This window comes from Bidens hawaiensis, unplaced genomic scaffold (assembly GCF_021521415.1).
Source record: "Bidens hawaiensis isolate Kalapana, Puna unplaced genomic scaffold, B.hawaiensis_p1.1 tig00001143_1, whole genome shotgun sequence".
Classification (NCBI taxonomy): Eukaryota; Viridiplantae; Streptophyta; class Magnoliopsida; order Asterales; family Asteraceae; genus Bidens; species Bidens hawaiensis.
This window is the reverse complement of record NW_027491065.1, coordinates 333,929-345,979: the sequence shown is the minus strand read 5'-3', so window position 1 is coordinate 345,979 and position 12,051 is coordinate 333,929. Positions and strand designations below refer to the sequence as shown.

Below are 12,051 nucleotides of genomic sequence, written 5' to 3'. Positions count from 1 at the left end.
TAACTGCACTTCATGGAAATATTCTATCTGTTTCCATATCTAAATTCACCCACGAGATTAATATTTAGTTCAATTACCAGTTGATATTTTGGACAATTGAAAATAAGCGAACACTTACGCCAATATCATTTATTGTAGTTTTTTTCATAAAAAAAAAAAAAAAAAAAAAAAAAAAAAAAAACACTAACTGAAACATGTTTGGGTGATGCACACTCAAAAGACACTATAAAAGAAAAGAAAATAACAACCACCAAGTATCGAGTTTACATAATATTACTGCTACTTTTAATCATTATTTGAGATATCAGATATTGCAGTGAGAATCGGTGATTTAATATCATGCAGAATTTATATATATAGCAATTTAACACTAACAATTCAGTATCCTCTCCTAGCATTAACAAATTAACCCATTGCAACTTAAAAAACACTAACAGTTGTAGCAAGTATAAACTTATTAAGACTTAAAACACTAACATTACACGCTAAAATTGACAATCAAAACTGAAAAAACTGATATCGGGAAAGTCGGTGATATATCAGTTCAATATTGCGTGATATATTCAGCGATATTGAGTGCATAGCCTAAATCTGAGACCTAAATTTATTAAATTAAGATTCCAAATTAGAGGTTATGAGCAAGTAATAATAATAATAATGATGTATGTATGTATATAGTGAAGTGAAGTACAATAACCTAATTATGTTGAACAGAGGATGATGATAAAGCATTGCATTGATATAACAGCCTAATTTGAACATAATCATATCGATCTGTTGTTTAAGATGAACAAGACAAGAGAAGATTACAATGAAGTTGGATTAGGTTAAAGACGAACTATTCGTATTTATTAATTTGTAAAATTGACTGGAACCGTAGTAGAAATAGAAATAGAAATAGAAATAGTGTGGATGGAGATGATAGTAGGTAGTACCTTAACGGAGACGGAGATCCGGTAGTCGTCGGACTTTGGGAGGGTCACAAGTCAAGACTCAGTCAATGGGACTGTAATTGAAAGAAAAGAAATGCATGAAACTACGGGCCATTAGTAATAATTACTATTATAATACTACAGGTTAGGCTATATAAGTAATTATAGATTTTGAACACGTAGGGTTGAGATTAGTTTAAAGGGAAATCAAGTGTCAACATAAAGGGGAAGGATATAAAAGGAATAACACATTTATTGATTTTTTCTCTTCACATACAAGGCACATGTCAAATTCCCCTCATCATTTTAAAACGTCCATAACTTTTTATTACTACGTTTTTATTGAAAAACAAATTCACCATAATAACGAGTGTCTTTTTATCTTTTATATGAGTACCATATTGTAATATAAAAATAAAAAAAAATAGTGGGTTTTTTACAAATTGTGTTTTACCAAATTGTGTTATTCAATAGTATTTTTCATTGTGTTTTTTACATTGTGTCATACAATTGTGTTTTTTATTGTGTTTTTATCATTGTGTTTTTTTTGTAGTGTTTTTTTCCATTGTGTTTTTTACATTGTGTTTTTCATAGTGTTTTCCATTGTGTTTTTTCGGACTTTTCCGGCGAGGTGGTGGCGGTGGGTGACGGGTGTGGTGGCGGTGGGTGGTGAAGTGGTGGTGGATGTAGGAGATGAGTGAATATAAGTGGATTTTTGAAATTAATGTAAGTGGGTTTTGAGATTAAAGTAAGTGGGTTTTGATATAAAAGTGTTAAGACAAAAATACCCTCCTTTCCAGCCTTCTTAGTAAAATCAAACTTCTTATTTGAACCTAACCCTTATAATATAATTTCTTTTACCATTTTGTTATTTGTGTATAAGTTTATAATTTTTATATATTATTAGGAAAGTTAACGTACAAATGAAGTTCTAATTGTGATAGAGTAATTATATATACAATATACAAGTAGAGTAATTATATTTACTCTATGACTTTACTTGTATATATAATTATTCTACTTGATTCTTATAATTTGCACGTTAATTTCATTTGTATTTGATACAAACCCTATATATTATTTAATAAATGTTGAAAATATGCCACTTAAAAAAAGTTTTAATGTGTTAGGGATTCGGATGTAATTCGAGAGTCGTATATTACTTTCAGATTAACGTTATTTGATGGTTCTCTAAATACTTAATCAAATAAAACGCAGAGCAACAAGAAGTTAGTATGATTTATGTGAATTTTTAGAACCAAAAGTGAATTGTGTGAATGACCAAATGATGCATAACTCGCATTATAGGAATGGGCTGAGAAACCCTTGGTTGCAGTTATCACCTTGGACCTTGCTACAGGGAGCATCGCCATCTTGGATCTTCCGCTATGTATACTCACCAAGCGTTTGACGGCAAACAAAGAAAATCTATATTAGCAGTCTTTCAACACAAGCGGGTTGTGTGTTAATACACTTATGTGAGGGTCTATTTATATTTATGATTTAATTTTGATTCTTTTTAACGGCAAACAAAGCACGGGTGTCACGGCCGCGCCAACATTCAACAAAAGGCCACCTACGCCCATATTAGCAGATAGCATTGGTGAGTGGGTGACTAGACTCGTCACAAATTCTAGGAGAAACTCATTGTTCGAAGAAGAGTCACCGTTACTAATAACAATTATAATTATACCAATAAGAATAATAATGATTATAATAATATAATTTATACAATCATTTTTACAGCAACTATGGTACACTTTCAAACCTTCTGACCAAACCACATTCAGTATTTCATAAAATCTATATTATACTCCAATCTTAAAAGTACAAACAATACACAAAAACTAATCACCATCAACAGTAAAATCAGGCTCTGGAGGCTTTTGCAGTTTCATCAACTCCCTAGCAGTCCTCAAATTCCGGTTCCGCTGGACCCCACGAAGCGCATTTGCCGCAAACTTTGAAGCCAAAAACGTCGCCCCAAGGCTATAAGACGGGCCACCACTGCCGCCAGGATTATTCCGTGCCGCCTCTTCCTCTTCCTCCTTTCGTCGCTGCTCCAGTATCTTCCTCTTAGAATACCTCCGCCACGCCGCCTGAATGAAACAGGCCGCCCATGTCCGCCACTGCTGTGAGTAAAACCGGAAAGTGTGTTGCACCTGCCGACTGTGAAGCCGCCGGAACTGACTGGCGACGAATTTAAGCTCGTCGGCCGGTAGGGCAAAAGCTTCCACTTCTCTTAACGCCTTCACGGTTCTTGTAGATGATGGGAGATTGGCACCTGATTTGGGGTCCAGGGCCCACGTGAGAAGCTCCTCACCACAGAAATCGCCTTCTTTTAACAAACTGCGGTTGAAAAACCCACTTCTGCCACCATCGGTGGTCACACTCTCGAGGCGGCCGCGTATGATGAAAAGCATTTCATCAACAGGATCTCCTTCACGGACGATGTAGCTGCCGTCTGTATATAAACAGGGTTTTAGCCGCTCGCAAATGGCGTCTAGTAGCCTCTCATCCATGTTCTCAAACAGAGGAACCTGCAATGGAATTTTCAAAAAGAATTAAATATTTTTTCACATAAATGCCCTTCCCTATGTATGCATTTAGGTGATAAGAGTTTTAAGTGTAAGAAAAAGAATAAGGGTATAATGGTCATACTACAAATCATGTTTAATAAAATAGTAAACTTATTCGACTTAAAATACAAACTTATTTGAAATTATGAAAAACTTATGACTTCGTCCATTGACTCTGAAAAGTCAAAATTTAAATTACCCTTTTGACCAATGCAAGGCAAAGATGACGTTTAATATCCCTTCTGAGATCCTTAGGTAATGACTGAACCAAATTCTCCTCATCGACACCACGAGTTTCTAACCACTTGTACTGATCGTACCGTCTAACGCGCTCCTGAAGATCCTCTGGAAGCAACCGATGATGCATCCACTGCTCTGAGTCGCGCCTCTTAACCCTCATCTCTTCAAGCCGGATGGTCAAAGATTGAAGGTACGTCTGTCAACAGTCAACGGTCAACAACCCAAATTCAGTCAAAGTTACAAAACGGTTAACCAGAATAAGTAGATATGAGTTACAACACAACCTGCATGTTTCCAATCAACAGAGCAAATAGAATGAGCCCCGATATGGCTAGTGCAATTGAGAATATTGTCTCTCCTGGATAAGTGCTGGTTTGCAGCCCTTGTCCTAGCGTGCTGACAGAAAAACAAAAATAATATTAAAACTGGACAAAAAGTATTTCGAGCTAATCCAATTCGAAAGGAAACTCAATTTACCTCAAATTTTGCAGGCCCCACCACAAGCAGTAACAATATTTTTGAACGAATTTTGTGGAGAACACAATGCCTGATGATAAAGCCTGTGTGAAAATTCCAAAATCAAATGGCGTTTTATCATCGCTTGTAGCGCAAGCCTCATTTAAAACATTGGTGCTGTTACTGATCCAGCTGGCATAATCTTTCAAGTGCTCGTTTCCACAGTATAATAAATCTGAATCGTATTTAGCATTTTCACAAGCTTTCTTCCAGCATGTATCGTTACGCTCTACTGACAATAAATACCAGAAGGCCCCAACTATCTGGAAAAGACAATTGATTAATATATATTCAGGACATTAACATAAAAGACCAGATTAAATAGCTGGTTACATGACTGGCGAGCATGTAGAGCAACAAATAATAAGCAGCTCCTGCCCAAGCAGTTTCGGCAAGGACACCTGCGGTTCTTTTTAGTTCTGAAGTCAAGGGTATGATTCGGGCAAATCTGGGGATGTATTGAATTAATACGATAAATAGTAAGGCCTCTTTTGTAGCCAGTACATCTGAGCCTGTAGACCTCTGCAGATACCTCCATATAACAATCTGGAAACAGATATAAAAATAGCGTTAAGCATCCATATCAGCACATACTTAAAGAACACGTCAGCTGCCATGTCATCTTATATGAAAAAAAGTCAGCATGGTCAAATTTAAGGACACATCAGCTGCCATGCCATCTTATATAAAAAAAGTCAACAAGGTCAAACTTAAGAACACATCAGCAGCCATGTCATCTTTTACAAAATAAAACGTCATGGTCATATTTAAGAACAAGTCAGCAACCATTTCATCTTTTACAGGGCCGGCTGGAGGGTGGTGCCGGTTGGACCATCGGCCGAGGCACGTAATTTTTAGGGGCCAAAATTTTTTTATCTATATTTTTTATATATACATTTAAAAATATAAAACTTATAAAATATGAATTGCTCTTTATCATCTTATAATTATTGGGCTCGAAATTATTTTTTATCCACAATCCATTTAATTAAGTTTAAATTATTGGGCCCAAACTAAAACTAAAAACTAAAAAAAAATAAATAAAAACCCTATGCAAAATAAAAGAAATAGCGGTCGATGAAATTTCTCTTTGGTTCTTTCCTTCTTTGCGAATGCTGAACAACGACCAACCTAGCCGACCACCACTGTTGGTTCGTTGTTAACCACCAGGCTCCTCCACGGTTGACCAAGCTAGCCACCAATGACCAAGCTATTTTTTTTCCAATGTTAGGACTTAAGAGAGTTTCATGAATCATTGGTTAATCGTTAATTATTACGGTATTTGATTTTAATAATATATTTTTCTATGTTTATTGTTATAACAATAAGCCTTGTTTAAAAAAAATTAGATTATATATTTCGTTACTCGTTAAGGCTATGGGCCTTTTTTTTCCGGCTCGGCCGAGGTATTTAAATCCTCGGAGACGGCCCTGATCTTTTATTAAAAAAGTTAACATGCTCAAATATAATCATCTTTTACAAAACAATTAAAATAAAATAAAATAAGTCAGCATGATCAAATTTAAGGACATATCAGCTGTCGTGTCATCTTCAACTACAACAAAAAAAAGTCAACATGGTTAAATTTAAGAACACGTCCCACGCCATCTTTCAGAGAAAAAAAAGTCAACATGGTCAAATTTAAGATACATCAGCTGCCATGTCATCATCTTTTAGAGAAAAAGTCAAAGCTAACACAGGTTAGCTGCCATGTCATCTTTTACCAAGAAAAGTCAGCATGGTCAATTTAAAGGCACATCAGCTGCTATGTCATTTTTTACAAAAAATGAAAAAAGCCATCATGGCCAAATTTATGAAAACATCAGCTGCTATGTCATCATGTTGACTATGCAATTTGCTCCAAAATAACCAGTAACTCGAGTTGAAGAGTTTAGAAAAGAAAGCCTAATCTTACCTGTGGCAGAGGGAGCACAGAAAGGAAATCAATGATGAAATACCAACGCAAGTATCTCTTAGCAATTTGTCCCGGATCTATCACAAGTTCACCCCGTCCAAACACACGCGATGATGGAGCAATATAAGCAGTCCTAAACTCAAGCACCATATGAATAAGATAAAACGCATCAACAACCGTTCTCAACGTTGTAGCAATAATAGCCAGCTTCCGGTCAATACCAAGGCAGGTTTTGGTTTTATCAAATACCGGAAGATAAAAAAACAAGGGGTCAATAGACACAGCCAAGATACATGACACAACAAAAAACTTATTCCATGTTAAAAGGAATTTATCTTGAGGGTCAAATATCTTTTTCCCCGACACTTTAAGATCTTCAGGGAAAACCGCATGAGAAGCCCTGAATCCGAGGATTGATTTAAGTCCTTCTGACCCTTTTCTAATTCCATTTTTGAATGATCGAGTGGGGGTGGCGGTTGTTTGCCGTGGACGGTTAAGGGTTAATCCATCAAATCCGCATTTGTTCATTGCAGCTGATGAAGCAGGAGATGATAATCTGGAGTCTAAATCATCCAACCTTAAAATAAAATGATAGGTGTTATTTCATGTTAAAACTTAAAAGTGATGTATTTATTCTAATGTAAGAGGGGAGTAATTTGCTTTTGAGATGTAAAAATGAATAATTAGAGGAATAGTGGTTGAATATGAAGGATATGAACTATTACTAGTGAAGATAAAGCTTACCTCACAAACTTGTCTTTTTGGCCAAACATATTGCATCAAACGAAATCCCAACTGCCACCAACAAGTAAGATAATGTTAATGAACAAATATGCATATGTTAAAGTAAGATACATAAACATTAAATACAACAATACACACACACACACATATATAGGGGAGAGATCATGAGAAAATTCTTCTTGGTGAGAAAACTAAAAAAAACTACATACTACATATATGCAATATGCATAATACATGTATGCCAGGCATATATCAATCAATCATACATAGTAAACAATCCCGCCTATAGCAAAGCTATATGCAGGGTCTGAGGAAGGTGGGATGTAGGCAAAATGTACCTCTATCCCAAAGAATAGAGAGGTTGCTTCCAAAGAGATCCCTAGCTCCAAAATCATATGTATAAAACCGTAAAATGAAACACAAAGTTCAACACTAGACATGTATAATAAATAAATAAATAGGTAATAATAATAATAATAACAACATTAGTCATAATACTAAATCAATAAATAAAAATAGTGATAATAGCAACAAATAATAAAATATAAGATAAGAATTTAAAAATAAAGGATTATAATAATATATCATTTAGTACTGAAAAATATATAGATAAAACAAATTAATTTAAGTTGACTTAAAAAAACTTGGAGATGTATAAGGATATGAAAGAAATAATAAGAGAGACAAGAGACGAAAATAAGGTAAAGAAAAACCACTGAGAAACATTTATAATAAAAAACTATACATTCCCCTAAAGGTCATTAACCTTAATCCTGCGTCTCCAGAATTCCTATCCTCAACCGTGTCCTCAAATAGGTGCAAGTCCAGCAAACCATGCCTAATCCTCTCATCCCAAGTCAATTTGGGTTGGCCTCTACCCCTCCTCCCCTCTATAGTAATGTCTTCTACGGATCTAATCACATACCAGGCATATATGTAGTATGATATACGGCATATATGTAATATGGAGTTTTTTGGTTTTCTCACGTAGAATGAGTTAATACACACACACACACACATATAGATATACATACACACACAATGAGGATTATCACGAGGTAAATGCAGTGAGGATAATTAGAAAGGAAACCTAATAAAATAAAATCTCTTAACAATGGTAGAGATTATTGCAATAAACTCTAACTAATCTAATAATGAAAAATCCTTAATCCTTATTTCACCAAGATAAAGGGCAAACTGGGAACGATAAACCCGACATTAAAATTACTAAAACAATTATAGGCATCAGTACAGTTACCCCTAAAAATCAAATAAAATTATTCACAATTCTCACTAATTCTAGGTTTCAAGACTCCAACACAAAAAAAAGTCTCAGTACTGCTCGCTTAAATGTTAAATTAAATCATAATAGCCAAACTTATAAAAACCCTAAATTTATTCATCATCTGTTGAACTGTTGTTAATCAAAACTCAACAATTAACAAAACCCAACAAACTGATGAAAAATTAACTTCAAAAGCAGCAAAATTAAACGACCAGAATCCAAAATTTACCTAACAAACTCGAATTACGAAAGTCAAAAACAACCAGCATCAATCACAAGCTCAAACAATTAAAACAAGAAGCTGAACAACAGTTGACTTACGATGAACGGAAAAACAAAAGAAGCTCCGTCGGACTAAAGCATCATCGGGAAGAGTGAAAGAATTAATAATAAGAAGAAGAAGAAGAAGAAGAAGAAGAAGACAGGTTTAAGACAAAGGGACGAAATTGGCGACACAAACACCGATAATAGGGAGAAATGGTCAATTGACTTTGTTTTTCGACTAATATTAATAGTAAAGGTATCATGGGAAAGTATCTAACTTTAAATATGAAACCCCTCAAAACAAAACTACGTAGTTTTGATAAAATGCCTAATTAAATCTTAAATTAAATTCCTATTTTGCTGACAACAAATTTCTGGCCAACGACATCTTCAATTTTTCTTTGTTTTCATCTTCAATTTTTATCTGGTTCTCAATCCTTCTTAATAACGCATATCAGTTAAAGGGATTCCACTTCTGATTGTAAGTTCATTCATAACCATCTGTTGGTTTCGGCAGCCTTCTTTAAAATCCAACCAATTCTTAAAGTTAATTAGGGTTTTCGATTAGAATTAGAGAATTGAATTTTTAGATTAAGAATATGCCATGTAATAACTGTTGATTTTTTTGACTGCTTATGCGAAATGCTCATATTTATTCATTGCTTCTGTGCTCTTAATCTGTTCTTCCTAAAAGTTAGGGGTTTGGAAATTGGGGGAGTCTACAATTGGACATAATCACAGCTAGTCATGGAAATTTGGTTGGCTAAGTTTTTAATATTAACTGTGCTCGTTTTGAATTACGAAAGCTCAGATCATTTCGAGCTTGGCTTGCGAGTTGTTTCTTCAAGTTCGGGCTCGGCTTGTTTATTTTAATGAATTTATATAGTTTATTGTTTTTTATTTTTGTATATTTTGACAAAAACCTTAAACGAGCTTAAGCTCGGCTTGAGCTCGTGTAATATGTTAAACGAACCAAAGCTCGATTCGAGCTCGACTGTACAGGGTGAAATTAATACATAGAAGCCCAAAAGAGCTCTGCTCAATTCGAGATTTTTATCGGAAAAGCTCGGCTCATTTTCCCTCCTAATTAATATGATAAGTTTTGAGTTTTTGTTTGGGTTTATTGGCACTTTGCCTACTGGCTAATTGACTACTTATTTTAATTCCTTTTAGGTCCTAGTTAATGCTTACATTTCCATTTCCTGTAACCACCATGTTTATGAACCTGCAGCTCATGTTTATGAACCTACAGATTTAAGTTCTGCAACTAACAAAAGTCAACACAATAGTCAAATTGTGTTCTAACTTGAAATTGCTAAATTCTTTGCAAACAAATAAAGAAGACGAACTTAGACTACTGACGACAAGAATTTATATGTGTATTCTATGTATGTTTAGTATTTAATTACATAATGAGTGCATATTTTTGCTACTCTAACCTAACAGCTGTTGTTTTTTATTTGTTATTTGGTTAGGTGTTTTCAAAAGCAGCAACTTCGCATGTCAGTGGCTACTTCGGTGCTTAGCTGCGACCATATCCGCGTTTTCAACTTCGCTGCGACCATATCCACGTTTTCAACAACCATGCTCATTATGAGTTATTGCAATTAATGGAATATTTTGTTAGATTACATTTGCTTGCATTTTATAAGTTGTGGTTCACTTGGCATTTTATCTTGTAATGTACTTGTGAGTTGTGGGTACTCTTTGTAATATGATATGATTATCTAATACAATATTTTTCATGACATTGTTGTTGTAGTTATTTTAGGTGGGTTGGGCCCCTAATCTGTTTTCTTGATTTTTTCATAATCATTTTAGTAACGAGCCATGAACCGACATGAATTTGGTTAGTGTCAATGATGTTCACACAAAATGGTAAACATAAATTAGTAAGCAAAAGACTTAACATGAAATAAAATTTAAAAAAAAAAAGAACTAAATTGAAGTGCAAAGGAGAAAATGATTTTTTTTAAAGAACTAAATTGGCGTGCAAAGGAAAAAATTTAACAAAAAGAACCCTCTGTTGCAAAGGTGAATTAGTCTTGTGCAAAGGATGTAGATAGAGATTCTAGCAAACCACCCTTAATCATCCAACCACATGAGAACACTGGTGAGTCTGTGAAACAAACCTGCTATTTCAATAGAAATTTCAAAATTTGTAGAATCAATCCAAGTTTGAATAAAATAAAACTATTGTACTTAAACAACTGCAAGCATTGCAATGATCATCAAAACAAGTCATTCTTCAAGTTGATTCACATATTATCCTTCTCTTTCTTGTAAAGTCTCAGCCTCAGCCTCATCCTTTTGGAGAAACAAAAAAAAAACAAATATTACACTTTCAAAGAAAATTTGTATTTAAATACTAATATGTATCACTCTTACCTTCCTTTTTGGACATCCACTGATGTAATGGCCCAATTCCTTACAATAAGAACAAGTTCTCTTGTTTAGTGCTTCAAGAGAAGATTTGATTCTAGTTGCATTTTTAGGGCGACCTTTCGTCTAAAAACTTCACCAACATGGTATTTAGTTTCTTTATCTCAAATGGAGAGTCTCATGCATTCTCGATTGCTTTTCTAAAACTTGACTGAACACACCATAACGTTAACGCACTAACTTCATTTTCATTATCAATATCTTATATCCCAGTATTGCAATTGCTTGACTTATATCTAGCATCAAGTGTCCACCTAGATAAAATATAATGATCAAGAAGTGTTTCAACATTCCTCTTCTTCAAGACATATAAGATATGCTTGCATAACATCCCATAGGTTTCGAACTTTGCACATGAACATGTGACGTCTATCTTATCCGAGAGATAGAAATTAACATGTCTCCAGTATATTTTATCAATATTTAATTGTCCAACCTTGTATTTGATTTCTTCTGAGCTTTTGCTTATCGTCTTATGAGTTAAATTTAATGTAGCTTCGGTCCACTCTTTCTTGAATAGATCAGAGAGATTTTTAGTGTAACGTGAACCTGCTTTTGGCTCTATCGGATTAGCAGAAGAAAGATTTGGTTGTGAGTCCATGGTTTTGAAGTCTTCATCTTCTTCGGCAGCCCTTCGAGCCTCAACAGCTTTATCGTACTATATTACAAACTCATTTAACATGGTCTTTGAATTCACATATCCATCAAAATAGGAATGAATGCTCTCGCTTCTTCCGCTTGATGTCATACCAGCAAAAAAACAATCTTTTAAGAAGGCTTTAGCCTAATATTTACGTTGGTTATACATCTCCGTTATCCAACTGCCACTTAGGAAATTGTACTTACCACATAAAATTTCCCATCGACTCCCAAATTCTTCAACTGATTACTATTTACCCATTGTCTGTGTAGCTCTTGAAAGTTAGTGTACTGAACTTTGAGAGATCAAAGATGTTCAATCTCGTGTCTCTTAATATGCCATGAACAAAAACGATGTCTAGTTTTTGGGAAAATGCTTTTGATTGCATTTCCAATAGCTTTATCTTGATCAGTAATTATTGCCAACGGATACTTGTCAAACATGCAGTTTAAAAAGTTTTTAAATAACCATTCAAAAGTTTCTTGTTTCTCATT

The 12,051-nt window shown here is 34.4% G+C and overlaps 1 protein-coding gene across 1 annotated transcript; it reads right to left on the bottom strand.

Moving 5' to 3' along the window:
• Window positions 1–2,676: 2,676 nt before the first annotated feature.
• LOC143561136 (putative cyclic nucleotide-gated ion channel 5) lies at window positions 2,677–8,627 on the bottom strand. The gene is made up of 8 exons (XM_077049270.1): window positions 8,533–8,627; window positions 6,927–6,977; window positions 6,183–6,759; window positions 4,601–4,813; window positions 4,229–4,530; window positions 4,036–4,147; window positions 3,711–3,947; window positions 2,677–3,472 (listed from the first exon to the last, which is right to left on the bottom strand). Exons 2-8 carry the CDS (start codon window positions 6,953–6,955, stop codon window positions 2,780–2,782), a joined length of 2,163 nt encoding a protein of 720 aa, XP_076905385.1. The 5' UTR covers window positions 6,956–6,977; window positions 8,533–8,627; the 3' UTR covers window positions 2,677–2,779.
• Window positions 8,628–12,051: the final 3,424 nt, after the last annotated feature.